The sequence below is a fragment of the Halichoeres trimaculatus genome, unplaced genomic scaffold, assembly GCF_033239565.1.
Source record: "Halichoeres trimaculatus isolate MK-OKI-2021-1 unplaced genomic scaffold, fHalTri1.1 fHalTri1_scaffold_19, whole genome shotgun sequence".
In the NCBI taxonomy this organism is placed as follows: Eukaryota; Metazoa; Chordata; class Actinopteri; order Labriformes; family Labridae; genus Halichoeres; species Halichoeres trimaculatus.
The window spans coordinates 17,418,421-17,441,083 of NW_027437197.1; the positions used below are offsets into that span (position 1 = coordinate 17,418,421).

A 22,663-nucleotide genomic window follows, 5' to 3' on the forward strand; every position below is an offset into this window, starting at 1 on the left:
AGTACATAAATAAATAGTGTATATCACACATTATGTTGTTGGGAGGATCACTCTGAAAATGTTTCGAGCTAAATAATATAATATAAATGTAAGACAGGCCCTTCCTCAGCACAGGAGCTCGTCTGTTTACACTTGATGATCTGGACCAGGACCAGCCTCCTCACCAAGCCCCGCCCACACTCCCGGAACAGGAAGTGTCCGTACGCTCCTGCTGCTGCTGACGTTACAAAGTGACGATGGCGTTCACAGATCAGTCCCTCCTGGACCTTACAGATAAAGAAACCCGGGAGAAACTGTCGTTATGGGATCGTCGCACTGATGCCATGGCCCCTCTCACGGAGAAACAGATGGACTCTGTCCTGGAGATCCGAGCCGCGGCTGAGACGCTCTCTATCCCGGCAGAGGTGAGGTGTTACTCCAGACTAAGCTAACAGGCTAACAGGGTAGCTAACTTACTTTTTTAACGTCACTGAGGTTAACTAAATAATGTCTTTACTCTTTCTTGAACTCTCTTGCCTCTCTGTTCTCTTAGCATGATGTTAAAGTTATTCTATCACTGAGTGTTAGCTTGCATGCTAACTAGCCGCCACGTCAAAGCGTCCAGCTAGCTTCAAATGACAGCTCGAGTCCTGCTTTGTTTTGCAGTTGCCCATTGAGGACTTGTGCAGCCTTTCGTCCCGGTCCCTACAGTCCCCTTTCACAGCCACTGTCCCCGCTTCAACAGAGGACGTCCTGCTGAAAGGTTTCCAATCGCTCGGCATGGAAAATGACAGGATAGAAACAGCACAACAGGTGACAGACAGTGTGTTTGGCACTAGAAACTACCAGCCAGATTCAGCCAGATTGCATGGTTTTAACACACTGCTTATTTATGTTGCAGTTTTTTGCCTGGTTTGCAAAGTTACAAGCAAACATGGACCAGGAGGAGAGTGAAAAATACAGGTGAATACATTCTTCAATGCTTTACTTCATGCTGGATTATTTCAAAGTTTGTATGTTTAGCTTAGAGTTTAGCAGCACGACCTAGCTCACTCATTGAAATGCTCCCTGAACACACATCCTCCAAGATGGGAAAACTTTGTGTTGTGCGAACATGCTGTCACAACAGCATACACACTAGTCATAAGTCAGCAGTGCTGTGTTGAAAGGTTGCCACAAATATGCTGGATCTAATGTCACCAGGTTACACCTTTCCCAGGGTTGGAACAAATAGGATCAAAGCAGGATCTGCTGCTTCCTCATTGCACCTTTGTATTTACCCAATGTATGATATCACAGCTGTTGTTTTATCAGTTTTTTTTCCCAAGAGCCGTGTATCAAGTTTTACGTTGTGTTGTTTCATAACATCAAACTATCAGCTAGCTTTATTGCTTCACCCTTTTCCTCTATTAGCACACTAATATGTTTATTCTCCCTCCAGGAAAACCAGAGATGATCTAAACTGCTACCAGGAACAATGTGATGCCATCCTGAAAGATTGTTGTGTTGCTCTGGAGCACTTGGAGTCGCTTCAGAAACAGTACCTGTTTGTGTCTAATAAGACCGGTAACCTGCATAATGCATGTGAGAAGCTCCTGAAAGAGCAGGTAAGCTGCCTCCTGTTGCATCAATTTATTTACTTTAGCCTCAGCACATACAGATTGAGACTTGATCGATGGAGGATCATAAATTTAAAATGTCACCGCCTGTATTAAAATTTATTTTAAGTCATGCAGTGTAAATAATAATTGTGAAGCACTTTTATTCTTCAGCAACAACTACTCTAACTCCCAAAAAGGAGCCATGCTTGAAAACTTGAAATACAATATCTGGTTCAGAACACTGCAACATAAAAAAGCTGAAAGTGAATAAAAAGTTGACAGAACATTTTGCAGGTCAGAAAAATCCCACTGCTCCAAATTTAATTCAAGTAGAGTGTTTAATATCTTATTGATGCAGCATTTGTATTCCCTCTCTTGGCAGATAGCTCACAAACACACTGAATGTAGACTGGGCCATTTGAGAGAACTTCGGCTGAACTGAATTTGACCTGGTCCAACGTTAAACTATCATGACATTTTGTGTCAACTGTTGGTTGTTGTTTTTTCCCTCTTTGCAGTCAGAGCTGGTTGACCTGGCAGAGAGTATCCAACAGAAGCTGTCGTATTTTAATGAGTTAGAAAACATAAACACGGTAGGCTGCTTTTGTTGGTTGTTAACATCTTATAAATTTGATTATAAATCTATGCATTATACATGTAGATTTTTCACTTGATTTAACATGTAAATCATAGATAACTTAAAGTACTTTCCTAGATTAAAAACATTATTCTGAAGTTTTTGGCTGTTAGTGACGGAGTTGTCTCTGAAAAAGTGTGATAGAAAGTATTCATAACATCTTGACTCACTTCCAAAAAGTTTCAAAGTGGAATCTGAAAATCTGGCTGTGAAGTTTTATTTTCTTTAGTCTGGCTTCAGAGTGAAAAAAAAAAATCTCTTGGCTAATTTAAAATTTAAATAACTTCCTGACTTTAGAGATTGGGAGCTGGAGGATTATAATTCTTGGAAGTATTTCAAGTTTTTTTTTATTTGTCATTGCAGAAACTGAACTCACCAGCCTTGTCTGTAAATAGTGAAGGTTTTATACCGATGCTGTCCAAACTGGATGACTGCATTGAATATGTCTCTTCACATGTAAGTGTTCACACTTCTGATTCTGTTAGTCTGTCTGTGCAGATCTCAGAAAGAGAATCAGACGTTACATCATGTTTGTTAGTTGTTGCCTCCCTTGGATTGCTTCCAAGCAATCGTTGTATTGTAGTATCAGGGGTTTTTGTTTGACGGTTTTAAATTGTGATTTTTTTGTAAAAAAAAAAAACAAACAAACAAAAAAAAATTTTTATTTATTTTTTTTAATTTAAGTCTTTCCTTTTAGTCATTTTTTAAGCTGGGTTGAAAATAGTTAAGGAGTCAGATCCCCTAAAGTATTCCTAAAAACTGACACATATTTGATGTGTTTGATTAAATAGAAATAAAAATGAATCAAGTTACATAGAGCTTATGGTTTACTTTCTATTGTGTCTGTTAACATTTCAAACAGACTAATATTTGCTCTTCTCTCTTGATTGCAGCCTAATTTCAAAGACTATCCGGTTTATTTAGCCAAGTTTAAACAATGTCTGTCCAAAGCTATGCACTTCATGAAGATCTACATCGTGAACACTATGCAGAACCTCACAAACCAGTTAACAAAAAGGGTAAGAAACCGAACACCTCCCCCTGAATAACCAGTGATGATATTGTTCCAGTGTTAAAGCTTAACTGGATGATAATGTTCCATCTCTTGCAGGATCCTATGGGTTTGGCAAACGCAGACAACGCTTTTACACTTTACTACGTCAAGTTTAGAGCGGCTGCACCCAAAGTCAGAGTAAGAATCAAACCCTATTTCATTCTAAAACCCTGCAAACTGTAATAAAATGGCATCACATGAACTCTTTTTTTTTTCTTCCAGTCACTGATTGAGCAGATAGAGCAACGAGCAGAGAAAATTCCAGAGTGAGTTTAAGAATTTCTCCTGAGTTTCACTCTTTTTATCCTTCTTCAGCTTATTTAACTCTTCCTCTCTTCTCTTTCTGTCCACAGATATCATCAGCTGCTTGATGAAATCCATCTGTGCTACCTTGATCAGAGAGAGCAGCTCCTCAGTCCCAGCATCACCTCCACCATCACTGACCTCACCAACCAAAACAGCAAAGACCACTGCGCTCTGGTGAGGTTCTGAAAGCGAAACATCCCTTTAGATATTTTGAGGTGACATTTAAGCTTGGGTAGAGTTCACATTTTTGTCCTCTGGGATATTTTTGTATGAGTGTGTGTGGATCAGACACAAAGCTATTCACATGATAAATGAGTCTTACCTGAGCGTGTGTGCTGCAGGCTCCTAACACTTACTTTTGATTCTCATTCTCAGGTGAATTTTTGTACAAAGTGTGAACATTTTGGCATGTTTCTCTTGTGTATAAAAATGTAACTGACCTAAAGGTTGATGCTGTAATTTATGTAAAATATTCTTAATCTAATGTGATGCTTTAGAAATATCTGGTCTAAATTTGGAACCCTGGATGGACTTTGTTTTTGATGCTTCTGTGGTATTTAAAAATACTTCACTAATTGGCTTGAAGGGGATACTGTAATTAAAGGTCAGGCTTTCATACTCATGTCGTAAAAGCTGCACCCCCCATCAGAGGTTTTACTTTTAATAAAGGTTATGCATCTCGTTAATGATTGCTGTAATGAGTGCCTGTATTATTTATGCAGGAGGATGTTTGCTTGTTTTAAATAGAGCCAAAGTAAAGTACAACTATGATTATTGTGTGATTTTGTGCAGGTTCGCAGCGGCTGCGCCTTTATGGTTCATGTGTGCCAGGATGAGCACCAACTGTACAACGAGTTCTTCTCTAAGTCTACGCCCAAACTAGAGTGAGTAGCAGCTGGAAGCCAGCACCCATGCTTCAAAATCCGTTAACAACTTTTTCTTTTTGCTTGGCAGGAAGAAAAATCGTAATCTTAAAGATCTTAACTTGAAAAACTTAATGCATTCATATTTTTAGTTATTGCTTTGTTCCCTACGCTGAAGCAAACCTCTCATATCATCAGATGTGTAATTTTAGACTACAAAGCAATTAAACGGTGTTTAATCTCTGACAGTGAGCTGCTAGAGAAGTTGTGTTTGTCCCTGTACGACGTCCTCCGGCCTCTCATCATCCACATCATCCATCTGGAAACGCTGTCTGAGCTCTGCAGCATCCTCAAGAACGAGATGCTGGAAGATCATGTTCACAACAACGGTAAGTCAGAGTCTGTTTCTCCTTTTGAATGTAGCTGAATCATAAATGGGAAGAAAATGTGGGTAAACAAAAAGCACTGAGCTGACTTATGACCTGGGCTCCTGCTTAGTCGGGGTGCAGATGGTCTGACTAAGTTTCATCGTGTGAATCAGATGTGTTAATTGGCCGTTTTGTTATCTTGAGCAGATGTACGTCTCCATGTGTTTTTAGATTTATGATAAGCTGACTGAGCTCTCCTGATTTCAACCTCTCTCTTTAAACTAATCAACACTCATGTGGGAGTGGAGACTGGAGTTGAACTCGGAGGAGCAAAATCTGAGAAAAGAAGTTGAATCATCATCAGGGTGTCTATGAATGTAAACTGACCTCTTGTGGGTTTTTTGTGCAGCTTCTCAGTTGGGGGCCTTTGATGCTGTCGTGAAGCAGATGCTGGAGGATGTCCAGGAGAGGCTGGTCTACAGGACTCACATTTACATCCAGACGGATATCACAGGCTACAAACCGGCTCCAGGGGATCTGGCCTATCCGGAGAAGTTGGAGATGATGGAAGTAGGTCTTATGTGCTGAGGCGGATGTATTAGATAGTACTGGGTGTACTTCTTTATTGCTTTTTTAGTATTTCCAGGAGCCAATTTTCCTCTAACTCTTGCTCGTATTGCTTCTACTTAAGAACTTTGAATAACTTGGCAGTAATTACTTCTGCAATTACTGATTTTTTTTTGTGCCAATCAAAAGTTCACAGAGCCCTGAGTCGCAAATTAGTACATTTTTATGACAGATTTAGCACATCAGCCTGCATATCCTGGAAGTCTTATCTCCAATAGTTTGTAAATTTAAGAATTGTAAAGGCCGGGAATGTGACATGTGGCTTCCTGTGCTTACACATGTTGGATTTCCTCTGTACCAAAACTGATTGCTTAGATTGCTTTCTCTCTTTCTCTCAAGTTCTTTTAGTGAGTTTACTTTTCATATATGAAGTTGCACAAATCTGTCCCTCCTCAAATCGTGAGAAAGGAGATAGAAACTGACTTTTCCAAGTTCCCATTTGCTAATCTATGAACAATTTTAATGCTTTAAGTTAAATTATTCCACTTCAAAGTTCTCCTAGGATTAATTAAATTTCTGGAAACTCATCGCTGTCCATCAAAACAACATCATTTGAATAATTTCCATGAATAAATCCCTTAATGTCTTTAAACGGCATGGGTATCTCTCCACACCTTTGCCCTTTTACAGTATGGGTGAAATATCTGGTTAAATGAATATGCATGCGCTTCCTACCTCTCAGACTCAATTAGCACCTGGAGTGTAATTGTGATCTGTATGTTGTCATTTAAACCTAATGAGAGGTGTGAATGCTTCATTAGTGATCGCATCACTGGCCTTCATGCAGAGGGAGTCAGGCCTCTTCACACTGTCTTCATAACGTATATTAGAGTAAATACCATCCAGCGATCTGCAGACGTGCGTTTTAAGGCTGCTGTTGGTACATAGCTGTTAGAAAGCAGCAGTAAAGCCGAGACTGTTGACGGCTTATTTGGCTCCTGATACTTCTCGTTGAAGATGACGGGAAAAAAAATGGATATGAGGTTAAAAACTTGATATTTATCAGAGGAGTGAATCAGATTTCTTGGATCTCAACTTTTTCTCACATGAAATTTTCCTCATGCTCAGGATCTGTTTTGCTTGCTTGTCGTCTCTTAACTCTCGAATACTCAAATGTACTAAAAACATGACTTCAGACCTGACTTTGACACTTAAGACTCAAGCTTTGGGACTCATGGACAATCTTCTTTTTTTGTATTAACCCTTTTCCGATCCATCACTTGCTTCATCAGAGAATAGCTCAGAGCTTGAAGGAGGAGCAGATGAAGCAGATGTCACAGGAGTCCATGTTCTCCGATGTTCAGCTTGAAGATCCTGATGCTAGAAGAAACAGTAATGCAGGTGAGTGCTTCCAAATTGTTGTGTCAGACTCCTATTTTGACAAGTTTGATGCTTTCATCATTAGCCTGATAGCTTTTCCTCTTTGTACCATGAATACAGGGAACGTAGAAGCATCAAGCCTTCAAACATCTATCTCTCCTGCTGATCTGCACGGCATGTGGTACCCCACTGTGAGACGAACGCTGGTTTGTCTGTCTAAACTCTACAGATGTATAGATGTGAGCTCCCTATCTTGATTTTGCTAATTTGCAGTCTCCTTTTCAAAACGCACGCTCTGATGCATGGTGTATGATTCCTCTTTATACTGGATGTCATATTTCGATGTGTCTCGCTGTGCTTTGGTCTCCTTCCAGAGAGCCGTCTTCCAGGGTTTATCTCAAGAAGCCTTATCTGCCTGCATCCAGTCCCTGCTTAAAGCCTCTGATATCATCCTTAAAAACAAGGTTGGCACACATGTTGTGGAGAAGAGTTTTGTTCTCCATTGTTTCTGAACTTTTCAGACTTATTGTTTTCAAAGGGGGGCTGGAAACACGCCTGTCCTTTGACGTAGTAAACAAGATTAGTTCCCTCTTAGATAAAATGTGATCTGTTATTTAAATTCCTTGCGGCTGCTGGATCTTTAACTAAAGCAGCTGGGATGTCATTGCGAGTTTATTTTAATGAGCGCTTTATTATGCTCTACAGAGTGTTCAGCAGACCATCCTTTATTTATGGGCTTCTCTCACCTTCAAATTTGCTGTCTATCTGTGCTAACTGGCCCGTTTCAACCCAACACTTCAAATTAAAGCAGCAGCATCAATCTCCGAGGACGTCTTCCCTCCCTGTGTTGATGATGTCTTTTTCCAATGTTTTAGTCGCTAGCTGAGCAATAAATGGTTTCTGCTGCTTTTTTTTTTCCCCCCCTGTCACAGTAATGCGTCCCTTCCCAGCCGTGGTTAATCAGCAGTTATTAATTAGACATATTCCCTTATCTTCTCTAAAGCTGGTGCTTTTATGTTCTGTGAAGCTTGGATAGTCAGCAGATGCCCTTTTGTGCTGGCAGCCTGCAGTGTGGATTTAACAGTTTGCTATCACTTTCCGTAGACGCAAATAGATGGGCAACTTTTCCTGATCAAGCACCTGCTGATAATGCGCGAACAGATTGCCCCATTTCACACCGACTTTGCCATCAAGGAAATCTCACTGGACCTGAAGAAAACGCGAGGTAAGATAATTAAAGGTGGAGGGAACATTGGTGTTCGGCTCCATAAAGCCAGTCATTACATTCTCATGCTCATTAAGCAACTTGTGCCTATCACATGCACCAGTGGCAACAATTAATGTGGAAATTACAGTGTAATCCAACACCATAATGTACATTAACTGATGGCTCACAGGGCAGGCTCGGCTCCTCCTATCACCCTCATCTCAGTCAAGGTCATATTAAATTTGTATCACTAGGGGGCACTGTAATTCTACATCAAGCCAGATTAAATCTCGTCTTTGTGTTTAGATGCTGCCTTCAAAATCCTCAACCCCAAGGCTGTTCCCAAATTCTTCCGACTTAACAGCCACAATGCCATACTTGAGTTCCTGTTGGAGGTACTGTTCGTTTTTTTTAAAACATACTAAACACTTTGTGCACTTTGATAGCACCCTGCCTTCAGGGAAATGCCACTTGATAGTGTCAAAGCCTTTATGTGTGTGTGTGTGTGTGTGTGTGTGTGTGTGTGTGTGTGTGTGTGTGTGTGTGTGTGTGTGTGTGTGTGTGTGTGTGTGTGTGTGTGTGTGTGTGTGTGTGTGTGTGTGTGTGTGTGTGTGTGTGTGTGTGTCCCTCAGGGGACTCCAGAGATAAAGGAGCACTACATCGACTCAAAAAAGGATGTGGACCGGCACCTGAAGTTCAGCTGTGAGCAGTTCATCCAGCAGCAGACTCAGATCTTTGTGGGGAACCTTGAGGAGTTTCTCACCAAGGTAACTCTTACAGCGGAGGCAGACTTCGCCTCAGGGCAGGCACGGATCATCCTGACCTTCAATTTTTCTCCGTTTACCCCTTAAAAAGAAAAAAAAGCAGCTCATTCAGTGTTCACATAGAGTCTCAGTCCTTTTCAGAAATCTATTTTTCATCCAAGAAGTCTAATTGCTTGCTAGGTATTAGTGTTTGTGTGCCTGTGTTGTGACATTTTATATTATTGTGTTGCTGTGTGTTTTGTGAAGTCTTTCAGTGCACTTATTGTGCTGCTGTAATTAGCTGCCAGTCTTGTTTTCCGTCTTACTCACTCGGTTTTCTATTATTTTAAAGTAAATACCACTCTTTGTTTAATTCGTGATTGACAAATTGGCAGCTCAGCTTTTTGTTTCTCTGCTTACAATCCCACCAGCGTGAGTGAAGTCTCTTCAGTTTTTAACGTTTTGTTTTGATTGTGCTTGCAGGTTGCAGCTCTTAAAACCATGGCCATCCAAGGAGGTCCCACATACAGTCTGTCTCAGCAACCTTGGGCACATCCAAGTAAGATTTGTCTCAGGAAACGCCACCAGCGTCACGCTGCAATTCATCAAAACTTGTGTCGCAAAAGCTAGAGGGCATGTCAGTGTTTTTTCTCTTTCCCCCTCTAAGTCCTTTTTTCTTTCTCTTTTCAGCAAAGATCAACGATATAGTGATGGCTACCTACCGGGTGATGAAGAGCAAGCTGCCAAGCACTTTACAAAGCATGTCCTTGTACTTAGCCAATAGAGACACCGAGTTCATCCTTTTCAAGCCTGTTCGGGTGGGTGGCAGGAAAGATCGGGTGTAGCATGCACTGAATGAGACTGTTTCTTTTCAAGTCTTTGTTCAAGCTCCTTCGTATGTGTCACACAGCAGGAGCGCTCAGGTCCAATCAGTGGTTTATGTAATTGAAATAATCTGAATTAAAGGCTCAGAAGTGTCACAGATATGTGCGTTTCCCCTCTCATCATAGACATTGAGATGTGGGCAGAGATTAGCGTGTAAACAAACCTCTCGCTGCATCAGAAATCATTAACGTAACATTTATTCATTAGCCGGGGTTAGTCAGTGTAGTAAAAAGCCTGTCAATCAATTTGCGAGAGAACAACTGCAGTCCTGTGTTTGAAACCTGCTCTCTTACTCACTCTTTTTGTTTCAATTCGGCTCAGAAGTCGTGCCCTAAATTGTGCTTTAAATTACCAGTGGGATTGAACTCTTAATAGAGAAATCTTTGTGCTGCCTGTGTACCGCTCATCAAGGTGCCAGGTTCAGCTGAATGAGAGGGAAACAAAATACTCCAGTTGACATGGAAACAAGATTGTGGGGGGGAGGCCAGATGGAAATGTAGTACTAATTTCCCTCCAGCTCCCAGTAATAGGATGGCTTTTTTTTTCTCCCACAGAATAACATCCAGCAGGTATTCCAAAGACTGCACGCTTTGCTTCAGGAGGAATACAGCGGAGAAGACCTTCAAATCATTGCCTGTCCATCTCTGGAGCAGGTAGAGTACTGTCGGATTAGCACAGCCCCAAGCAAACCTGACACAGTTTTAATAATGCAACATCCAAAACTGCTGAGAGCCACTTCATTGGAGAAACAGTAGATAACGAACACCGCTGAGCGAAGTCACGGTGAGCACTCATCGCTTTTTTACGCCTCTCTCCCTTTCAGATTAACCTGCTGCTGTCTGTGAATAAGTAATGTGCGAGTTTGGCGTACATGCTTTGTGGTGTACACCTCCTGGATAGCAATTGGATGTTGCAACTCCAGCCCTACCTGGGAGCTGCGAGGCTGAGTAGGCGAGATGACTGGAGAAACTGCGAGCCGGACTGGAATTGCTACACTGGCGGCATAAAAAAAGATCCCGCACAAGGCCAAAGACTCTCTGACAGAGGCTCAAGTAGCTCCTGGTGTGCCGAGGTTCAGGTATTCATAACAGACTGGGAAGAGGAGGGCTTATTTTGGGTTCTGAATCCATTTGATTTGAAGGTGTTGTGGTGAGGGTTGTGTTCACGTAGGAGAAATCCATTACGACAAGGGTGGACTTTTGCGTTTCTCTTAACACTAAATTGGTTTGAATTAAAAGTATTTCCTCCACATGCGAGGACGAGGGGGTGAATAATACGAAGAGTGTTCACACAAGGACACTTTGGGTGTGCAAATAGAGCCTCTGAAGAGTTGTTCATCGGCCAGGTAGCTAATGGCCAGTGAAAAAGGGGCTTGCATTGAGATGCCTGGAATGGATTCTCTCAATGGGGTTTGAAGGATAGTAAGACAAAATGCTGCAAATGTTTTATTCCTCTGTTTTAAAATGTAACATTTAGTGAAACTCCATGGTAGCTCGATGCTCACAGGACGCTCAGGTCCAACACATCGTTCTCTCTGATCAAAAGAAAATCCATACGACGATCTCTTCCACCTTCTGTTGAATGTTTTTGTTCTTCTGCTGCAAATATGTAAAATAACCTAATGAAATCTTATGTTTTATACTTTTTTTATACATAGGCTGATGAAACCTGATATACTTTTACTAAAGCAGAGTAACGGATGGTTGACGTTTTGCACTGTTTATTTCATAATGATGGGTTTGTTTCCTAGCTGTCCTCAAAGAGTAACACAAAGTAACAGGACACAGTTCATGTAATATTTGTTTTTGTGTGTCCCATGTAAAATAACATGTACAGTTCTTCTATTTATGAGCTTTCTGATTAAAAAAAGGTTAATGAAGTCCCTCGGCTTTGTTTCTGGAGGCGCTTAGCCGTTGAATTCAAATACTCGGGACACTTCAGAACGAGTCACTTCACACAAATGAGAAACTGCCATTCAAGGACATCATTGGCTTTAGGGGGTCTTTTTGGCAGACTGTTGCTGCTTCATTGGCAGCCGCTGTCTTTCCATCTGTGAGATGAGGCTTTGCTGGGGCTTGACCTTCCGTGGACTGACAGCCTTTTGATAGGTGATGAGGGACTGGATGTTCTGGAGCAAGACATTGATCTCTGCACTCTTCTGCTGCAGAGACCTCTGAAGCATGTCGGGCCCCGGCAGCGTTAGACCTTTTGCCTTGATTTAGCAGCGACAGCGAGGAAATATAAAGCATAGCAGAATCAATGATTTGGCCTGAGATTGAGTCTACTCTTCACATGTCTTGTGCTTCTGCTTTTGGCTACAAATGAATATTGATATCGCACTCACTGTCAATTTTACCCTTACACTTAGCCGTAAACAGTGCTCGCCTGAGGTGAAACTGATGCAGATTTCCTCCCGGGACCGTTGGAGTTCAAGCTCAGTGTCAGGCAGAGAGGCTGGTGAGGCAGTGCTTTATGATAATGCTTTCTGACCATCCGATAGAGACGTCTCTTTATATCAGTAGCCTCATCCCAATGGAGTCAGATTCACCTTTAAAAAGGAAGCAGCTTGCGAACAAAAAGCCCCTCTGAGGTTTTACTGAGGGGAGCTAGATTTCTACCTGCTGCTTATTCAGTTAATTATTAAACTGGAAGTGCTTTCATAGAGGTAAGAAGAGTGAAATAGATTTTTAATAATAAAAAGAAATAAATGTATAACCAAAGCAAAATGCTATGAAGTCAGATTGTGAGAATAATTCAGCCGCTGATTGTACTAAATGGAGCCATTGTTGTGATAACAGTTTCCTGCTCCCTTGGTGGTGCCTTATTGTGAGGCTTCAGAGGTTTGTTCTCAAAGACCAGCACACCAGGCCAATTAGCTGATTGTGCAGCACAAACAGGAGAACCAAGCCTTCCCGATGGGTTTGTTAAATCTTTATTTACAGATTCTACAGAAAAATACCAAACCTGTCAGTGCAGGATGGGGTTATAACACCACATCTGGTTACCTGTTGTTGTCCAGGTAGTATCAATTGGTAACATTGCATCATGCTCTGGCTGCACACAGAAACACAATTCCACATAAATGTAATCCTGTAGACAAGCACCAGTCATCTCACTATGAATGAGCTCGAATTCATTTCTTTAAGCACATATCTGCACATGAGGACAGCCCCCTTAATCCCCCTTAATTTTGTTTCTGAAGACTCATCCCCTGCTTGTATTGCATGCATGCAAATTTCAAGTAGCTGCGAGAAATCTTTAGATATATGTGTACACATACATATATTTAATTTCCATATATTTATTTATTTTTTACCCCTGAAAAAGGGATGGGTACAGAATTAGGTACTTTTATCGTTACCAACTGAATTCTGTCAAAAGTACCGGGTACCAATTCATGTAAAATCAAAAGGTACCATGTTAAGGTACCTAAATGCATCATTGTGACTGTGAGGGAGTGGAAGAGTAGGAGATTTTTCATGATGGACATGAACACAGAATTGCAAGGTTATATAATGAAAAAAAAAACATGTTAAATTGAAAAAAAAAAAATCATTATTAAACGAATTGATATTTTTGACCACACAAACACAAAAAAGTACCGAAAATTGGTACCATTAAGTACCAGTACCGATTGCTAGGTACCAGGCATCAGTACTGTACTGTTTCAAATGTGAAAGGTACCCATCCCTCCCCCTGAAGACCCTTAAAAGTTGGCTATCACTCCTTAAAGCTAGAGCCACATCAGACAACAGCCAATGGTTTCACAGGCTGGATATTTGTGGTTGTTAATGACAAAAAATGAGCCTTTATGAGACGTCTCTGAGCTGCTGGCCAACTTAAATGTTGAGGCTACCAAACTTGCGGGCTTCATCTTAAAGGCTCATAGCTTTTTTGCTTCTTATTATTTATTTAAGAAGCACTTGATAAAATAGGTTTTAAAATAATGTACTTTTCAAAATCCCACAAAATTTAATAAAAATATGTTTTTTTCCTCTTTTTCAAATCTTCTTACATTTTTTATAATATGCTAAGGCGTTCCTGTTATCTACTACTTTTGCTCCATGCACACTGCCACTCAGTGTGGAGAATGATATGAGTGTATCACTTCTCATTCTTAGTCTTTATTGCTAAAGCTACTGAAAAAAAAACAATGAATAATTGATTTTAAAAAATCCTTACATTCTGCAAGATGTCGCTCCATCTTGTGAAAAACACACAGAATGTACTCCTTTACTCTGAAAGTCAAACATGTTGCATGTCAGAAGCTTGTTTTGGCGCCCTGTAATGCAGCTGGAGTTGTAAGGCCATGCTAAGATAAGTAAATGTAATCTGTCTGAGTTGCTCCTATCTGTCCATGTTGTACTGTGTGTGCGTGTGTGTGTGTGCGTGTGTGTGTAACCTGCTGTAGGGCTCTGGCGATCTGAGCCCTTTTCAAATTTCAAACCTTTCAACCCGCGGTGTATCATGGAAAAAATGAAGCATCAGAGATTCAATGGCATAGAAATTTAATTTGAAAAACCATTTAATGGTGGAAGCCAATAATGGACTGAGAGCGGCTCTGACCTTTGATCTTTCTGCTGTGCTTGGGCCTCCATCAGTCACGCTTTCTCCAGCGATAACTGCTGCAGCCCTCAGCCAAATCTCTGATAACTTCCATGACTTCTCACAGCAGAAAAGCTGACACAAAGAAAGAAGGGGGGGGCATAGTCCTTGTAGAAATGATGCCAGAAGTCTGACACATGACTTTTAGCAATTTGAATTGATCATTTTTTGTATTTATTTTAGAAATTTTTCGTTTGAATAAGTTTTCACCATTAAGATGTTCAATAAAATGCAAAATTGAATAGTTTTAATTTGAAAAACCATCAGTTTGAAGTCCTGGGGTTTAATTCCTTCTTTGTAGTGTGGCTGTTGAAAAACTTTCCTTCACAAGAGTTCATTAATCCAGTCACCTAATGCTGAAAATAATCAACCTTTGAATATTCAAGCTGCTCAATGAGTCAAATTTCACTTAAGCATCATATTAAAGCCTCATTACACTGCACATTAACCTTCATTTAGGACCTCTTGCATGGCAAACATTTTCTGCTTTCGCAGTTAGCCGCAGGTACTTATTCATGCACCAAAATGGGACAAATTGTAAATTTAGCCTTCTGAGAGTTTTTAAAGGGCGTCAAAAACACACAGCACACTCATTAGGACTCAAAACAAATATCTGTACCAACTTTTGCTGAAAATCTGCCAGTAGTTGTTGGAATATTTCACTTTGAACCACAGATTTCTGCCCATAAAGGTAGAATAAAGAGAGGTCAGGGTCGCAGTGTCAGTCGGCTTCATCCTCTGGGGATCATGAACGTCTGTATGAAAATTTCATGGCAGTCGTCCAGGAGATGTTAAGGCCTTTTTTTCGTCAGAACCAAAGTAGTCGACCAACAAACTCTTGCGTCCCCGGAGCTCCTCATGAGCCAAAACACTAAATCAAAGATTGAAAAAAATGACCTACATAAAACTCCTACCTGAAATGTCACCTCCTAAATTCACATTGTCTTTATTGTAAAATAGTTAAACAAAATGAAATAAGTGACATTTCATGTTCCACATTAAGTATTCAGTGGTGGTTAAATGTCATTGAAGGTGTTAGCCAGCTGATAATTCAGTTTAAATGGCTGATTCTGTTTTTAACTCCAGGCTGTGCACATGAAAGTGTAACTGCATTCACAGACAGCAAAACAATGAGCGAAATCCCACGTGATTTCACTTCACACCTTCTTAATCCAACGCGAGTGTGTGTGTGTGTGTCACCGTATCGGCAGCAGTGTAACACGCACACTCTCACACTCTCACCTCTTTTGGGTCAGCGCTGTCGGCTATCTGATCATTGGTCACAGGGGGTTTCTTCAGCTGCTGGCAGCGCTCAAAGCAAATGTTCCACACATCATGCAGCGACCGCTCTGATGAGATGATCCACATGAGGCGAGATCTTAAAAATGTCATGGCGTGTGTGCTTAAAAAACTTTATTTCTAAAATAAAAGACGCATATAAATCAGGAAAAATCCAATTAATGAGGTATTCCTAGTTTTTTATCTTGCAGGAGCAGCAGCAGCAAAGAGAAGCAAGGTTTGACACGAGACAACACACACTAATTACATATTCTATAAGTAGATTCATATTATTTATGGAAAAAAAGAAACAGGAGCAGCTTAAAGTGGCGTTTGCTTCCATACCTTGTCCAGATTAGTTAACGACTCTTCCGTTTCTCTTCAGGGCTGTGGCTGTTCAGGGAGTTTCCTTACTGTGTGAATCCAACACTTCATTATCTGGGGATATCTCCAACTCAGACTTCATGTTTTTAGGAACGCTCCAAGGAGAAAAAACAAAGACTCTTCATAATTTATTAAATTCTTTGAGGTCTTTAACTCGTACTTCATGAATAAATCAAACCCATGTCCCTGGATACTGTGTCATATCATCTCTCACAAGATAAAACCCACACTGTGACAAGGATAGACAAGGCTATGAAAAGTTAAATTCACTTCTTTTTCCAATTGTCAAATTATCTCCAGAACACACACAGAAATCTCATATATGCTAATCTCAAATGTTCAACATTTGTCTGGGGGTCTCTGTGCAAAGTGCATTTTCAAATGTTAGTTTAATGTCATAAAAATAAATTCAGTCTACTTCAGAGAGTTCCACTCCTACTCCAAATGTCACAGCAAGGCTTTCATTTTGTCAAGGACATCATGACTGCGGCTGAGTGACAGGGATTTTACATCTACAGCACGGCACTGAGAGACACTCGTTATCAGCATCTTCTGGGCATTTAACCAATCTTAATGCACTGATTTCAACCTCAAATGCTCTCAAGTTTTTAATCTTTCACAATTTGGTATTAATAGTCTAGGAATGCAAGAATAGATGTTCTTGAATGTGTAATTTCTACGTTTTTTATGGCTTGATTTCTCCGTCACAAAGCTTCTTGCTTTGGCCATGCTTCCTGGATGCAAGACAAATCTGTTCCCTGTATAACTCTAATAAAAACAACCTGTTTAAACAACAAACAGCCTATTTTAGAAAGCAACAACTTTATTTTATCTCATTTAGATACAACACAGGTGATGTTTTTGTTTTCCTCACATCTGTTTGCCTACAAGTCCAGGATTCGGCGATGGATGTATCTGAGCAGATGTGCCTGGAGAGTCTGAAGTGTTTGGACCTGTCATCTTTGATTCATCATGAGACTGAGGTGAGTAAAGACAACTCAGATTCAAACAGTGGAAGCAAAAATAAATCAACCAGATGACTAAAAAGTGGTCAAATAAACCCAGTGAGACGGCACCTGTAGATCTACAATACAGCATTGTCCAAAACTTGGAACACAGCGTCTTCAGAGTCTACCTTTTCATCTCTGGTCTCATTGAAAATACATTGTGTGTTTCTAGTCTCTTTAATGTTCTGTTTTTCACATGCTTTGCTTTTTAAAAATTCACATCGATTTAACCGACTTTGCAAACTTTGTGTTTGGGGAATTATGTTTTTAATTATCCTTTTGCCATAAAGCAAATCAGACTTCAAGAAAAAGTAGAAGAAAAACAGGGAATGAAAAAAAATCCATATCTCTGCAGCGTGTTTCTTGAGCTCAATAATTAAGAGCTCTCAGAATTGCTAATTAACAGTCCTCCAGTGGGCCTCATATAGAAACCAGATAATAGAAATCAATCATAACACGAGCCAGCAATTGGCTACAACTGCAGACTAGTAATGAAAGATAAAAATAATGTTGGCATCAGCTACCAGTAAATGGAAAATGCTTTGATGTGAGGATCAGGACAATCTTTGTGCTTGTTTTTAGAGCACACACACACACACACACACACACACACACACACACACACACACACACACACACACACACTGTAGATACCTTTTAACACAGCATGAATATGGTGATAGAAAACCCTGTGATGTACACACTGATGTTTCTGTTTATTTTAACAAGAGAGGAAGCTAACGTGGTTTATTAATCACAAATACCCTGAGGTTTCATTCTGACACGACGTGTCTCACAAAAGCATAAGCAGAGCAGCTTTTGTCATCACTCTCTGACTGTCTGCTTTTACTTCTCTTTGTTCTTCTGAAATACGACAGCGATTACTAACTTGGTAAAAGTTATGCCTTGAATATTAGAAGAAGCTTCTATAAAGGTAGAATAAATATCAGCCATAAAAACTGAGCTTTACACTTCAAAATGAATACTTGTTATCTTTGCACTGAAGCGTTGTCCTGTAATGCAGTGGTGTATTTGCACGTTTACTTCCTAAATGAATTAGAAATACAGAACAGCAACCAATAAATGACTGTCTGATCTGGTGCCATGTCACTCAAGGGACCTAAAGAAAGGCTTTCTTTCATCCACTGAAAACTTCACTAATGCATTTCATGATTGTACTTTATTTGGTTATAGAGGTAGATATCTGCCTGAGAGCTATTTATGTTACAATATAGAGACATTACACACAGCGTCTAGAGTGGTGAACATGAATAGGTATTATTACTGGCTTGGTCGCAGCTGAATTTTGTTCTTTGAAAGGTAGGCGGGTGTTAAGTGGTGAGCAGAAAGTGATATTTCTGCTGAGAAAACAGGCATATGATGTTTAAGAGAGATGATAAAGAAAGGGCTGAGTTAGGGTGTTTTAAATATCTCTGTGCGTATGGTTCGTCCTCTTGTTTGGTAGAATTATAGACTATATAAGAAATGGATGTATTTTAAGTGTCTGTCATCGTCTGGAGCCATACTGGAAATGCTAAACTCAACCTAGCTTCTGTCGAGGTAGTGTGAGGTGAAGAGGCAGGCTTTGAGTCTCCTCACTAACAGCTACAGTGTACCTAAATTCTTAATCTAGGAATCTTCTAAACTTCATTTTAGAATAGAATAGAATGGAAAATACTTTATTTATCCCCGAGAGGAAATTCAGGAGGAGTCACAGCAGCATTCAAGACAAACAATGTAAGAAAGTTTATAGAAAGTGTAAAAAGGTCCATAAGAAAATAGATGATGACAACTTGTCCATCATTGTCCAGTTCAGCCAGTCTCCACCTCCACAGGGTCCAGGACTGAGCTTCTTCAGCAGTCTATTCAGTCTCTGTCTCCTGGATCCTGTCTGCTCACAGCAAGTGAAGCTCTTCCAATGTGGTGTTGATGTCTGATGTTAGCTCCGTTAGCCATGTCTGTGAAGAGCATGATGCTGCTCTGCCTTCTTCTATTGCCTCTGCTGCTGGGTTAGCACAGCTAGCTCGTCCATCTTATTGGAGATAGATCTTATGTTCCCAATAACAATGGATGGAAGGACAGATCCATGTCATCACTTCTTAGCTCACACCTGAGAACCAGCACGTCTTCCTCACCTCCCTCTCCTCACCTTGTGGGGAAACATCAGGCCTTGCACCAGTTAGCATTGACACGCTACAGGCTGCTAACAGCTGATTTCACATGTAAACAATGCAGCCGTGGTTACACAGGAGCAAAAAAGTAATAAAAATCACTGAAGACAAAACCAGTTTGGTGTCCACGAACCAACAAATAAACCATACAAAGTAATTACCCACTCTAAATGCAAAGGTGACCAAAAAAGATGAAAAAATCACAAGAGATGGACAAGGAAAAGAGAGCAGTCACAACAGGGCGGTGCCTAGCAACAAATGTATCTAGTATCTAACACAGCTGGGTCTTGTCCCCTGACAGGTTTCAGGTCTTTATTGAGCTGTTGAGAGGGATGTTTACCCTGATTCCACAAGATTTTGAGATACATTAAAACTTCCAAAACAACCTTTTTGGCTCTGGATCCATCCCAGCAGATATTTGAGAGGTGTCGAGACGTCCTGTAAATACATGTATTATCTGTGATCTTTTAAGTTCTCTTTATACACCTGAGTCTCAGACAACCTTGACTTCTTCCCTGAAGTTATTTACTTTCTCTCCAAATTTGATGCCAGCTGGGCATTAAAACCATAAATTGATATTAATGTTTACTGGAATGTCTGCACAGCCAAAACAATTGACCCAACCTCCCATAAATTACCCACAGAGCTCAAGCCCTCTGCGGTCTGATAGTAACAGCAAACGACCATAAGAAGCAAATACTGAAGAGGCTTAAAATGATATAAGGCTGTAAACTGTAACACCCCTATAAATGATACCAGCTTCTGCCAATTCCCAATTTCTCTTTAAATTTAGATGGGTTTTTATCTTTCCTGGTGACTTCTACTTTTCCATTTGTCTGCTAAACCCGGCAGTGAAACTGTAAAGTGGTTTAATGTGGCTCAGATTTGCAGGGTGCTGGGACATGCAGGTCTGCGTCTGGCTGTGCAGAGAGTAAATCTTTGAGCTCTTCATTTGGATATATCTCCTCAGAATGTGTTGGCTTGGCTTGTCATGGCTCTCTGGATAAATGAGTTGCTTTAAAAGAAAAAAACATCTTCCCTCCGAAAAAAAATCCATTCTTTCTTGAGCACGTACTGCAAATCATTAATCACTGTTGTAATTTGCTGCACACAGTTTGATATTGGGGTACCTATTTTGTATGCATTAAACTTAGTAAGTAGTTAGTAAATCACTGCATGCACAACCACAGAGCCTTTTTCATTACAAACTTCCACTTTAACTCCAGTATGTTTCGCTGATATGCAAAGATGATGAACTTGCAGTCTTCTGAGTGTGTGCACACACTGATGTGAAGGCCCAGGGCAAAGATTACAGGCCTGAATGGAAGGTCATGTACATGTAGGTCAGCATAGAAGTTCCTGTATCACTGTAGCAAAGACCTCTCACAGGCATCAGATTCAACTAAGACTGACTTGAAGCTTGAGAGCTGCAGGGTAATGAAGAAGAAGGTACCTTGGGTCAAAAAGTCACTGAGGAGGTTTTAATCTGTGAGTGTCAAAGTTACAGAAAATATAGTTTGGATTCGAAAATATTAATGAATCTCCACTCCATGACGTAAATTGAAGAAAAGTTTGAGAGTTAAACTTCATCACTCCTCGGTAGATGAGGATTTCGGGAACGTTTGGTTGTAAAGCTGCCACTTCTGGTGAAATTATCCTGCGTGGAACCAATTTCAAAACCAAGATGCTACATTATGCTCCCTCCAAGGAAGCTTAACCCTGTAATGCACAATGTGTCATATTTGATACATGGGTTTCAAAGACCTTTATCCTGTCAACATGATAAATAGTTTTGTTAGAAACCTGTTACAAAATGTAAAAAGATGTACTCTACCCCATTGAAGAGTATTATTCCACCACAGGCAGCTGAAGTTTTATTTTGGCCCTTTTCAAAAATGGCTGCTCTCGTGAAATAATCTGCACAATTTTTTTTCCCAGGAAGATCATAGCTAATTTTCAAGAAGTTGAGGTAAGAATAACATCTAAATCATTACTCATTTTTCTAATATAAGTATTTTTTGCATTGAAAGAATACATATTTTCTAAAAACTTAATTCAAAAAGCTGCTAAAAACCACTTAATGTGTCAAATGCCATACAAAAAATATCAAACAAAATGATAAAGCCATGCTTTTGATGATTGAAAAAAAAAAAAGGTTAATAAAGATCTCAGTTCCCAAAAATAAAAACTTTCTGACAACTTTTGAAGGGTCAGACTTTGGGAGGTTATCCTCCCTGTTATTACCCACATGAATGCTAAGTTTAGCTAAGCCAAACAAATGGAAACTCGGATGTAAATGAGCTGCCACAGTGCTTATCATGCTCCTATCCTCCTCTCTTGAGGAAATTGACTCAAATTGTTTCCCAAAATGTAGGACTTAAAGTAAAATGACGCATTTTAGGAGATTTTGGTGAGAAATATTATAATTCAGAGATTTTTGGGGGAGCAGGGATTATCATATCTTTTCCCAGAGATGCCAGCACGTGTGCTGGCCTTTATTTGTGTAAAAGCCTTTGAAGTTGGGCGCTACGTCCTTGTCCTCAAGGATTATGTTCGTGAAGTCAGCTGCTCCTGCAGAGGATAATATAATGGCTGCTCTCCCAGAGGGATAACTTTGTCTATTAAGGATCATTAACACCGGACAAACCGTTTATCAAAGGGAACAAATGCGCACCCTCTCATTAAGTCCCGTAGTCCTTGAACCTCCGCTTTGTGCGCGGCTTAAAAGGATTCAAAACATTACCCTTTCCATCAGGACACGAGGTGAGGAAGCATCTCCCACTTTTTGTAGAACTTCTTAATTGCTTCTTTCGACTGCGACACGAAACAGTTTTGACATTTCTGATGAACGCACAGGTTTAGGAGAGGCTACAGCAACAGGAATGTCCTCATGAAAACATAGCTTCAAACGTACCTTTGGTTCACCATCTGTCTCTTCCTGTAGTGTAAACATGTCGGGAGTGTTTTTGATGTCTATCTCAGGGATGTGGGTCTCATCACTGATATAAAGAATCTGTTTTGACTGCCTTTAGAGCGATTTGTGTTTGATCTCAATGCAGCTTGAACAGGCGAAGCAGAAAATCCATTTATTGATATTCTGTCAATAAGAAAGATAAAAGACTGCTCTTATTATATTTACAGCATTTTGTTTATCTGTCCACAGTAGAACCCAAGGTTTAATCATATTTTTTAAGCTCCTGTTTGAGATGTCTACTTCAAGTTTTCTCTAAAGTTGCAAATGCTTTAACCTTTATTCGACACTGAGCGAGTTATCTGCAGATATTGAAAAAGGGCTCTTGAAGAACACATTTTGAATGCCCTGCATCCTTCCAGCTCCAGGCAACATGAAGAAAAAGAGAGAAGAAAGACTTTTTATGGTACACAATGTACAATATTTTAGCAGCTACACAAGCTGTGGGTCTACACCAGCCTTGAACAAAAACACATATAAAATGAATGCAGACAGGTCAGGACCTGCACACAGCTCACCTTTTTTCACTCCCCCTCTGTTGCAGCGTCCCTCTCCTCCTCACTCGTGACGGGTGCATGAGAGTTCACATCAATCTTTCCATCCAACTCTGTCTGCGTCAGGCTTTTCAGCGCTCTCATTTGTTCGGCCGCACACAGC

The 22,663-nt window shown here is 40.3% G+C and overlaps 1 protein-coding gene across 1 annotated transcript; it reads left to right on the forward strand.

Annotated features, from left to right (window-relative positions):
- Nucleotides 1–201: 201 nt before the first annotated feature.
- Nucleotides 202–11,475, forward strand: cog3 (component of oligomeric golgi complex 3). Its single transcript, XM_074695507.1, has 23 exons — nt 202–404; nt 646–792; nt 881–942; nt 1,421–1,586; nt 2,099–2,173; nt 2,581–2,673; nt 3,111–3,236; nt 3,329–3,409; nt 3,494–3,537; nt 3,625–3,751; nt 4,370–4,461; nt 4,690–4,829; nt 5,218–5,378; nt 6,668–6,776; nt 6,876–6,994; nt 7,130–7,219; nt 7,860–7,980; nt 8,269–8,357; nt 8,595–8,729; nt 9,189–9,264; nt 9,396–9,523; nt 10,145–10,243; nt 10,414–11,475. The coding sequence occupies exons 1-23, from the start codon at nt 237–239 to the stop codon at nt 10,441–10,443; spliced, it is 2,478 nt and encodes an 825-aa protein (XP_074551608.1). The 5' UTR covers nt 202–236; the 3' UTR covers nt 10,444–11,475.
- The last annotated feature ends 11,188 nt before the right edge of the window (nt 11,476–22,663 follow it).

Bases quoted from the DNA above. Each gene is read 5' to 3' on its own strand.
- cog3 (XM_074695507.1), top strand. From the start codon at position 237: ATGGCGTTCACAGATCAGTCCCTCCTGGACCTTACAGATAAAGAAACC. The intron at 1,587-2,098 runs GTAAGCTGCCTC...CCCTCTTTGCAG, and splicing joins AGAAGCTCCTGAAAGAGCAG to TCAGAGCTGGTTGACCTGGC. The intron at 7,981-8,268 runs GTAAGATAATTA...CTTTGTGTTTAG, and splicing joins GGACCTGAAGAAAACGCGAG to ATGCTGCCTTCAAAATCCTC.